We start from the raw sequence: 11,390 nt of genomic DNA, 5'->3' as shown, positions 1-11,390 counted from the left end.
GCATCCAAATCATTTATGTAAATGACAAAACGTAGAGGACCCAGCACTGATCATTGTGGCACTCCACTGGTCACAGGCCTCCAGTCTGAAAAACAACCCCCCACTACCACCCTCTGTCTTCTACCTTTGAGCCAGTTCTGTATCCAAGTGGCTAGTTCTCCCTGTATTCCATGAGAGCTAACCTTGCTAATCAGTCTCCCATGGGGAACCTTGTCGAATGCCTTACTAAAGTCCATATAGATCACATCTACTGTTCTGCCCTCATCAATCTTCTTTGTTACTTCTTCAAAAAACTCAATCAAGTTTGTGAGACATGATTTCCCACGCACAAAGCCATGCTGACGATCCTGAATCAGTCCTTGCCTTTCCAAATACACGTAGATCCTGTCCCGCAGGTTTCCCTCCAACAACTTGCCCACCACCGAGGTCAGGCTCACTGGTCTATAGTTCCCTGGCTTGTCCTTACCGTCCTTCTTAAACAGTGGCACCACGTTTACTTGCCTCCAGTCTTCCGGCACCTCACCTGTGACTATCGATGATACAAATATCTCAGCAAGAGGCCCAGCAATCACTTCTCTAGCTTCCCACAGAGTTCTCGTGTACACCTGATCATGTCCTGGGGATTTATCCATCTTTAATCGTTTCAAGGTTCCCAGCATTTCCTCCTCTATAATCTGGACATTTTGCAAGATGTCACCATCTATTTCCCTCCAGTCTATATCTTCCATATCCTTTTCCACAGTAAATACTGATGCAAAATATTCATTTAGTATCTCCCCTATTTTCTGTGGCTCCACACAAAGGCTGCCTTGCTGATCTTTGAGGGCTGAAAATGTGTTGCTGGAAAAGCACAACAGGTCAGGCAGCATCTATTCTCTCCCTAGTTACCCTTTTGTCCTTAATATATTTGTAAAAACCCTTTGAATTCTCCTTAATTCTATTTGCTAACGCTATCACATGTCCCCATTTTGCCCTCCTGATTTCCCTCTTAAGTATATTCCTACTTTCTTTATACTCTTCTAAGGATTCATTCGATCTATCCTGTCTATACCTGACATATGCTTCCTTCTTTTTCTTAACCAAACCCTCAATTTCTTTAGTCATCCAGCATTCCCTATACCTACCAGCCTTCCCTTTCACCCTGACAGGAATATACTTTCTCTGGATTCTTGTTATCTCATTTCTGAAGGCTTCCCATTTTCGAGCTCTTGTTTGTTTTTCATATTTTCTCAGGCTTTGTAGGTTGAGAAACCAAAAGGTACTCAGAAGCTTATTGCTATATTATTAAGTTCCTCTATCAATTTAAGAAAATAATGTTTGTTAAAGACGTTATTTCCTATTTGCATCCAAATTTACTTGTCATTAAGTTTTATTCATACCTTTTAACATTTTTGGCTGCTGTGTTCTGAAGTGTCAAGTTAATTAAATGTGCTATTGGTTTCAAGACTAGTCATTGAGTCTCATGAAGAAAGTTTCACTTACCCCAGTTTGGTGTTGAATATTTCCTGTAATTATTAAACACAAAGTGACTTAAGAAATTATTAGCCTGGCTGTTATTATGATGAAATTTGGAGAGGCGTCTAGGTTGAATATACCAAGAACTTATAAATTTCCTACCCCGTCAATTTTGATCTGGTAATTTTAAATGGCTGACTGAATGCAGTCAATAGACAAAGAATATGAGGAAGTTCAGAGAAAAAAGTTTCATGGTCACATACTGATAATACCATCCTATAATTTCAAGATTAAAAATGATTAAGTCTCATAAATACTATTAAATCATTTTCACTGATACTTGTCAAAAAACGTGTTTTCAGATGATACATATGTTCCTTTTTTTAACTTGTCTTGTCATCTCAGACTTGTAAATGTATAACGCATTTGTTATTTAACAAATGTTACCAATTTCGGGAGATCTCCTATCACCTATATGAAATATTCATTAACTACATCCGACATTATTATGCTTAGTTTTGTGCTAATTCTAAATATATTTGCATGATGCATTGACTCATACCATGTACTAGTCTGAGAAGATTCAAAACGATTAGTAAGAACTGAAGTTGCGCTCAGAGCTAACTTCTTTCCCTGCCATATCCATGACAGAATCAATAAATGTTTCTTCTCAAAAAATAACATTTTGTGATGCAGCACATTTGAAACAAAATGTATGATAAGTGCAGGCTATGTATCTCTACTTCAGAAAGTCAGGTGTGAAGGATAAAACTGGAGCCAATCTTTGTACACTTATATTTATTTCAGTTATACATTACAAGCAAACATCTCCTAGCAGAACAACCACAGTTTTGGTCTGCATGTGTTTATAAGGGCCCAATTATTTCCCACCATTTGCATATATTTATGTACAAGTATTCATAATTAACATGATTGGGAAGAGTAATTACCTTTGAACATATTGTTCCTAAAGCTCCCATCACTGGGATTTTTTTTTGTTGACATGTACGTTAAGAATTTAAGGCAACAGGAAATAAGAATATGAATGGGCCATATGACCCATTAAGTCTTGTTTATCATACAATATAGTTCATGGCTGAATTCCAACATCAATTCACTTTTGCACCATATTCAGATATCTCTTGATAACCTTTATGCCACTAAATCCAGAGATCTCAAATTTAACTGTATGCATCTGGGCATAGAATTTCATTATTGTATCATTGAAAAACATTACTCCTCATCACATATCTAAATAGACTAAAATTCTCTCCTGCTTTTGAAACTATGCCTCACATTTCTATACTCTGCAGCCAGGAGAAACAACCTCTCAACATCCACCCTGTCAAGCCTACTAATCATTGTATACATTTTCATGGGATCATCTTTCATTCTTCTAAATTCCAGGCTTTATAGACCCAATCTAATTGATATCCCCTAAGAGAACAACCACTTCACCCTATTACTCAATCTAACATATCTTCATCATATCTCTTCTAAAGCAATTAGAGATATCCTTAAACAAAGATATCAAAAATGTATGCAGCACTTCTGCTCTGATCTCACCAAAGCTCGATAGAGGTTTTGCAATATCTCTTAGTTTTATGCTGAAGCACACCCCTTTAATAAAGGTCATAAGATATCACATGTCTTTTAAATTGATAACTGTACCATATGTTAACTTGCTGACATTTATGTCCAAGGATCAAAAACAAATCAATATAAAAAGTAACACTTACAAATGTCTCACCTTTTTAAAAGCTTATGCGTTTTCATGCTTACTATCAAGGTGGATATTTCATGTTCCTGTACATTATACACCATTCCCCTAGCCTCGGTCCTTTTGCAGATTCTCTGTTCCTTGGCCCAGATTACTTTCTCACCAAATTTTGTATTATCAGAAAACTTGGGAATATTGCACATGCTTTCCCCTAAATAAATCATTGATATCGATTATAAATAGTAATGCCCAATCATCGATCCTCCTGATATTCCACTAGTTACACCTGCCACTCCAAAAAATAACCCAATTATCCTTCTGTCTGTTTGTTGCCCATTAAACAATCATGAAGCAATATTTATTCATTTCCCAATTACACTGGCATTAATTCCTTCTAATATCCTTTTATGTGTTGCCTTTTTGATTGCTTTCTGAAAATTTAAATATACAGCAGCCTCCCTTGCTCACTATTTTTCACTCTGCTAGTTATGCCATTGAAGATTTCTAATATATTTGTCAAACAAAATTTCCATTTCATAAAACTATGAGAATACATTGGGAATGATCTTAACAAGGTTACTATGGGATTTTCACCCCTCAGTGAAAGGAACTCTCACCCTCAAGAACTACCAGGCAATCTGCTTTGCTAGTAGCTCAGTATCCCCAGCAGTGTCATAGCTAAACAGTGCCCACTGTTGGGACTATCTGCACCCCTGGGAACATCCACAGTGTCCAGGCTCAAGTTTCTGGTTGGGAGAGATTGTGGATCCTAGTGGAGGGGGTAGGCTTGGTGGGGGAAGAGGAGTGCGGGATGGATTGTATGGTGGAGGCCAAGACATTTTGGAGGCTGAAGATGAGGCACGAAATGGGGATGGGAGATTCCCCCAACAGAGCAATGGAACACTCCAGAGGAGGTACCCTCCCTTCCTTCGCAGCTTTGAGCCTTGTGTTTTGAAGTAGTGTGCTGACCTCCTGTGTTCCAATGACCCCAGCCGTCAGGGATGTGGAAGCAGGCTCCTAAACTGGCTATTAATTATCCACTTAAGGACTTCAATGGATGAAAGAGCGAGCGGATTAGTTGATGTCCTACCTGCCCACATGTCCTATTTGGTGTGGCTCTTCTTGCAAACGTGCCAGGTAGAAAGCCAAGCAATACCCCTGGACTCCTCTCTCCCCCTAACTCAAACAACTGTCACAGCCTCTTCTCTGCTAAAACATGAACAGATTGCTACCTTGGCCAAACAGCAAGTGATACTGGGTACATTGGCCAAGTAAAATGCTGAATTCACAAAACTTACATACCAGACACAGTGCAAACACAACAACCAGGCTGTAATGACAACAGCATAATGTAAAAGGCAACAGTTATCCTGGACAGACATAGCCCCAACAACGTATCCAGGAGATAGTGAGGACTGCAGATGCTGGAGAGTCAGAGTTGATAAAATGTGGTGATAAAAAGGCACAGCAGGTCAGGCAGCATCTGTGGAGCAAATGAGTTGACATTTCGGGCATAACTCTTCTTCAGTCCTGTAACGTCAACTCTCTTGCTTCTCAGATGCTGCCTGACCTGCTGTGTCTTTTCCAGCACCACTCTTTATCACCCTGAACAACTTATCCACCAAATAAAGGAGGGTCCTAACAGAATAGCACTGAGTCCTGCTACAGAAGGAAACAAACAGTAGCAAACCATCCAAATGATTGATACTGTTTCAACTATTAAGTGCATCTCCCTGAATGGCCAGAACTATAGAGAGTTCCAGAAAACCATTGAAAAAGTATAAGTATAGGGTTGGCCCGTGGACTGCTCTCTTAAGTCTTCTGGAGGTCTTCCAAGGAGACCACCATGGCAAAAGGCAAAGACCAAGTGACCATCCAGAGAGAGAGAGATAGAGAGAAGCTTCACAGTATTAGAGACAGAGCCAGAGAGAGAGAGCAACTGCATAAATGTACAAGAGACTTGTGAAGTATTGTTAGCTTAGCATGCCAAATTGTATTGCTTTATAGTAAAATCTATCATTACTTATTTCCTAATAAAGTCGGGAGTGTTTTGCACTGGTACTGGCTTGTGTTCATAGTGATCTGATTATTTCAGTATTGTGGGACATCTGGGCAAATTTGTTCGTAACATTCTAGCTGTAGCTGTTTTAAAGAGAAGCTAGAAAACACAATATATTTCCATCTTCAGTAACGTGTATGGTATAACTTCAGTATGGAAGTGTATATTTTGATAAGTTGCACTGTGTAGAAAATAAGTTCTTAAATTTTGCTTCAAATGAATTCTGTGGCCTGCTGGCATATGGCTTTGACAAGCATGACTTATTTGAAATAATATTTAAGCAACCAAGTGAAACAATGTTGGGTGTTGAACCAGGTCATAGTTTTAAGACTATCATAATTATAATGTAATTAGAGCCAATTATAAAGAGCCCAAAAGACAGAAACAGTTGAAGGCTTGCAAACAAAGCTGTATCACCATCATCGTATCTTCAGGGACTCCAAAGAAACTCATTTCCTGGATGAAATCACTGTCGAAATTCAGGAATTGTATGTCTTTTTGCAGGTAGACTTTGTTCATCTTCCTTAAACTTCGTACAAAAGCATACTTGGCTGCTGTGCTACTGGCCTCCCAGCTACAGACAGTCTGAAAGTGCAGGTCAAGATAAGGATTATCCTACAGAAGAGAAAGCCAACAATATGCTTGTTAAACATAAATGTTCAATATTTCGTTTTCCCATTCTTTGTCCAGATGATAATGACACTTAAATGGCAATTAATGTGAGATAAACTAATCACGACATGTAAACATAAGTCAAAAAGCATGAGTGTAAGTGAATCCCCCCTCAGTCCTCAAATCATATTTAAAAGTCACCTCTAATTTCCGTTTTGGGTGGCATTCAATTCTGAATGACATCTCCAGCTTTGCTCCCATTTCTCCTGTTTACAGCTACACACAGGCTCTCACTACGTGGCAGCAAACCAGATTAAGAGAACTACAGCAGGGGTTATCCACGGTGAAGAAGGTTAAACTGTTTGTCAGACTCATTGATGTTTCTCATTCCAGATTAAGATGTCAAAAGGAAAACAAAAGAGAAGTTATAACATAAGTAGTTACATATTGCTTCTGATGAGACCCCCACTTGTCATGGTGTAGCATTTGTTGGACGTTTCACTATAAATTGGATCAATGGGAGTCATTTTAATATTGGCAACCTTGAATGTGTTGGATATCATTCTTCAATACTAATCAATAATGGCGAGTGAATTTGATGTTCAATACCTCCCCCCTTTTACTCCACTGCCCAAAATTAAAATTGCTCAAAATTTATCAACTGTAACAGAAAATAATTTTCATTCTGTGTTGGAATTTCAGACATCCCCATTGACGGATGTAATGTCCTGCTTAGTGCACCTTGGATAGATCATGCTAGGCACTTCTAACTATGGATTATACTTACTTCCTCTCCCCTAGCTCACAGTGAACTGTGACTTAAGCCACCAATTTATCAAGATTACTTTTATCTAGAACCCCACCTTCTTGGTTGATCCAGTGTCCTCAACCACTGAGGAAAAGAGCAGCAATATCATGAGAATAATGTCACTCCAAATTCTTACCAAGCAGCGGCACAGTGGCTCAGTGGTCAGCACTGCTGCCTGGGTTTGATTCCAGCCTCGGGTGATTGCCTAGATGGTGTTTGCCTGTTCTCCCGTGTCTGCATGGGTTCCCTCTGGATGCTCAAGTTTACTCCCACAGTCCAAACATGTGCAAATTGGGTGGATTAGCCATACTAAATTGCCCATAATGTCCAATGATGTGCAAACTAAGTGGATTAGCCACGGGAAGTGCAGGGTTATAGGAAAGGGAGTGGGATGCTCTTCAGAGGATCAGTGTAGACTTGATGGGCCAAGTGGCCTTCTTCCACAAAGTAGGGATTCTATAAGTAACATTTGTCTGAACAGAAACATATGTCATTATTTACTTCCCCATCACTGGATCAATATAGCTTGTACTCCCCATATAACATAATTATGAGTGCACCATAAGCACAAAGACTTCAGCGATTAAAAATAATGAACATTAAATGGGGTCTTACAAGAATCACCCACTTCTCAAAAGATCGTAGGTGCCTCTTTAGTGTGTAAAGGATCAATGAATGGCAGTTCTTACTATTTCAGTATTAAAGTGGTATTCAGTATGTAGTATTAAAAATTAATTCAGTATTATAATAAGTCATATTTTTCTCTTCAAATAATAATTTGGGGAACAGAAGGAGCGACAGTTGTCACTGTGGTAGAAAAAGCCAGTGGACTAGGTTTTCATAAGTAAAACGTGACTGATGTTGGAATCATAAAATAAGGAAATAAAATTCTGGTGCAAACAATAATAGGTGCAAACAATGTCTGTGGAGATAGCAATAAAGTTAGAGTTTTAGTTCTTTAGCCTTTCATCAGCTCTGCCTGTGTTCATGGTTCATCATGCTTGGAATACACCTACTGCCCAAAAACAAAATAACAGCGTAAAGATCACATCTTTTAATTTCCTTTATTTGTTAATTACTTCTTTAAACCAAGGAGACTTTGCAAGAGAACGCTGCAGTTTTAAAAGTCATGGTTACTGGAGCACGTTGCCAGTTGTATAAAATGTTGCACTTTTCCTGAAACACTGAGAAGAAGTAAGCACCACAGAGCTGATAGTTTCAGCTCTGAGCACCAGTCCACTGTTAACAATGTTTTGATTGGCTCCTGGCAAAGTGAACAAGGCTTGCTTGGGGCTGAGAACTACTGACTCTGTAAAGATAATACTTCATAAAATGTCCCCCTGTAATTAACAGTAAAATACTGCACAGTATTTGAATGAAACACTGAAAATGCAAGAGAAATTTAACAGGTCGGACTGCATCTCGAGTGAAGAAGAGCCTAGGGATTCAACATTAACTCTGTTCTTCTCTCTTTGCAGTTACTGGCAGATTTGATGACATTTTGCAGCATTTTCTGTTTTTATTTCAATTTTTTTTCTGTGTGTTCTCTTTCCTGTGGAATCAAAGCATCTCCAGTAACAGCTCCTTGACACTCCTGTCTCAGAAATCCCCTGTTGAAGATGAAATAGGTTGCCTTCAAAGAAAGAGAAAGGTCAAATTCTCAACCAGCAAATGAAAGTCAGAATCAATGTGTGAACAATATCATCTCATCAGCAAAGAACTGGAAAGGAATTGAAACGAAGAGAAAGAAAACATATCACTGAATTCTGTGGTCCAAACCAGTGTTATTGAATTGTATCCTTTTCCTTCCCTTTTCATCCTTAGTATCCATGTGTTATCTTTGTGTGTCTGTCCATATGTGAAAAGGGAGGTGTTTTAAAATGATACAGTACAAGTTCTAGAGTTATAAATTAGCAATTCACACTTCCTAATTGCCATTGGTTAAAGATAATTTATGCACTATAAAGTTACTTTCTTGTTAATTGCAGAAATGTTTACTTTTCACCTGAGTTTGTCAGGCAAAGTGGATGGTTTGGCAAAATATTTTTATATTTGTGATGACTCTGGTAATAGTAGGACATCATGTTTAGCAGGTTACCCCCTGTGAGGTGTAGCAACAGATTCGGCTATTAGGATTATTTATGAGAAACCTGTGCAGCTTTTCACAACTTCATAAAGCAATCTAAATTAAGAAGATAATTTTCAGAATAGAAAGCAAATTCACTGCTAGCCAAAGTACAATGGTGACAGTGAATTCTGGAAGTACAGCTCAGGAACACTACAACTCAGAAACAGGGAGGAGGATGGGTTGGTGCAGAAAGAAACTCCCACTTTTGCTGTGTAGCAAGCTCCAGTTTCATGCGTGACTGGGATTTCATTCATGGAAGCAGGTTGCATGTACAGGAATATGCACCACAAATCAGCATCCAGGATTATAAGGTGATTAGTTATTTCCTGTTGATGCTGTTTCTGGAAGTGTTTGGAATTGTCCAATTTCAAGATGACTCATGGGGCAAGTGCTCTGTTGCCTCTTACCCTGTCTTCCCCATTCACTACCCAAAGAATTTCTCCTGGAATTTCAAGCCAATATTTTTTCATCAACCAATAAAAGTGAATTTCTGCTCCTTAATCTCATTATCTTTTATTGTGGGATCTTGTTGTGCAAAAAACAAATTCCATGTTTCTCTACACTATAAAAGTTTCAACACTTGAAAATGTTATGAAATACTTTGGAACATCCCAAATGGTGCCAAGTAAAGATAAGCTCTTTGTCCTCAAAAGGACTATAAAAATGCACACACTGGAAACAGTTGAGACAAAAAGACAAGGTTTCAACCCAGTCGAGCTTACTCAGCACAAAACTCAACTCTGAACCATTCCAAAGTAGTCAGTAGAAATGACTGGTAGCTGGAGATCATTCTCTCTTCAGTCAAAACCGAATTCTGGTCTGTCCAAAATTCGTTGGCCTGATCTGGATGATTGGAATTCCACAACATTCCAATAATCTGCTTGTTTTTGCAAAGGGTAAAAAGCCAAAATTGCAAAGCCCAATTATTTTTGAAATGCTTGTCTCAGCTTGCAATGTGTCATCAGTTTTAATGATGCACCAGATTAATGCATTTCTGATAAGTGGAATGGATAAGCATGCAGACTCATGATACAGTATCATTAATGTCACTGTAGTATCTGCCTATCACATCTCCTGTGGTGAAGATTTGATGGTGTGGAAGTTTTCTTAAAAACAGATTTGTCAGCAGTTCAAAAAGAGGGCAGTTAATGGGCAGGATAAATAATAAAAAATAAAACTGCAGAAACCGTAAGTCAGAAATTGAATAAAAAAACAGAAAATACTAGAAGCATTCTGCATACCAGTGAACATTTGAACTAGGCATATCAAGCCAAGCAAACATGAGGATGTTTTTAATTTAAAATAACCTTAAAACCTCTATGACCTCTTCTGTTGATTTTTAAAATGGCTACCACAAGTCAGCTGAGGTTTAGCATTTGTGAATTAGTGAAGCTTCTAGAAGCTTCTAAAAGTAAAATACACAGGACGTGCCCAGGCGTCATTCTGGTGGAATGTCTGTTAAACAGATGCTTTATATTTAATAAATTCTTGGAGGAATTAAGTCATGAAGGATTGAGGAAAAATGAATTTATTTCATGTTTTGTGGAAATACCTGATGTAGTTTCTTTAAAATAGACCATTGTAAGTTCACTGTGGAAATGGGAAGGCTGCCAAAAATCACACGATTAGTGATAACTGCCTTGTTTTCTCAGAACCCGGGCTCAGCTGTTTTGATTGGTGACTGAATGCAGAGTCCTTTGATATTTGGACTTTTGATCTCTCACTACTCAAAAATAAAATCTCACTTCTTACGTTCAGGGTGAAAACTATATGTTATTCACAAAGAATGATTGAAGGAACGTCTCTTTTCCTGAGCAAACTCTGTCTGAAAGATCCCACAGGCAACTCGGCTTACTTACCGACTTGCACACAAGCTACAACATCAGATTACTCAGGCGCATTCTATGCTTTATTGTTTGGCCTTCAAGAATAACCTTTTTTTAAAAAAAAAATCATTATAGGGTGTGGATATTGTTGACTGGGCCAGCATTTATTGCCCAGAAGTAGTTACCCTTGAGATGTTGGTGGTGAGCTGCCTTCTTGAACCACTGCAGTCATGTACTGTAGGTAACCCACAAGGCCTTTATGGAGGGAATTCTAAGAGTTTGACCAGTTACACTGAAGGATATATTCACAAGTAAGGATGGTCAGTGGCTGGATAGGGAACTTGCAGATGGAGTGTTCCTTTGTATCTGCTGTCCCTGTCCTTCAAGATTGAAGTGGGTATAGATTTGAAATGTATAACTGTAGATATTACATTAACAACAATGCCAGTGCTGCTCAGAGAACCCAGTGACGCTGGGTTTCCATATAAAGAGCTGGATGCTGATTTTATGTGGTGGTACAAATTGAATGGAAACAAGACAACAATAGAAATGGAAATGGGAAGAAATGTGAAACAGGCTAATAACTTGCTATCACTGGTTTTGAACTACTTCACCAATTTGGGACCTGCTCCAAAGGTTTCCATTTGAAAGAAATTCTTGAGGTTGGCTTTACTCAGCTTGACAGGACAGAACAATTTACCCAGTCAACAAATTTTTACTGAATTTTTTTGCTTCTTTGTTAAATTGTTGCACAGCTTTTATCCTCAAAGAAGTAAAGTTGA

At 38.5% G+C, this 11,390-nt stretch overlaps 1 protein-coding gene and 1 long non-coding RNA gene across 4 annotated transcripts in view; one reads left to right on the top strand and one right to left on the bottom strand.

Annotated features, from left to right (window-relative positions):
• LOC122556499 overlaps window positions 1-8,405 on the top strand; it is a 23,859-nt gene extending 15,454 nt beyond the window's left edge. The window contains exon 6 of the long non-coding RNA XR_006313548.1: window positions 8,221-8,405. This is a non-coding gene — a long non-coding RNA (uncharacterized LOC122556499). The remainder of the gene's footprint in view (window positions 1-8,220) is intronic.
• The window catches only part of LOC122556498 (exocyst complex component 1-like), a 26,048-nt gene continuing 19,415 nt past the window's right edge, over window positions 4,758-11,390 (bottom strand). For 2 of the 3 annotated variants that reach the window (XM_043703196.1, XM_043703197.1), the window contains exon 3: window positions 4,758-5,849. In XM_043703196.1, the coding sequence (XP_043559131.1) occupies window positions 5,595-5,849 (255 nt within the window). In that variant the 3' untranslated portion in view covers window positions 4,758-5,594. Of the gene's footprint in view, window positions 5,850-7,672; window positions 8,288-11,390 lie in introns of those variants that run through there. The other variant, XM_043703198.1, reaches the window with a different exon arrangement.

This window comes from Chiloscyllium plagiosum, chromosome 14, assembly GCF_004010195.1.
Source record: "Chiloscyllium plagiosum isolate BGI_BamShark_2017 chromosome 14, ASM401019v2, whole genome shotgun sequence".
NCBI classification, from domain to species: Eukaryota; Metazoa; Chordata; class Chondrichthyes; order Orectolobiformes; family Hemiscylliidae; genus Chiloscyllium; species Chiloscyllium plagiosum.
Note: the sequence above shows the minus strand (reverse complement) of the source record. Positions and strands in the feature narration are given on the sequence as shown.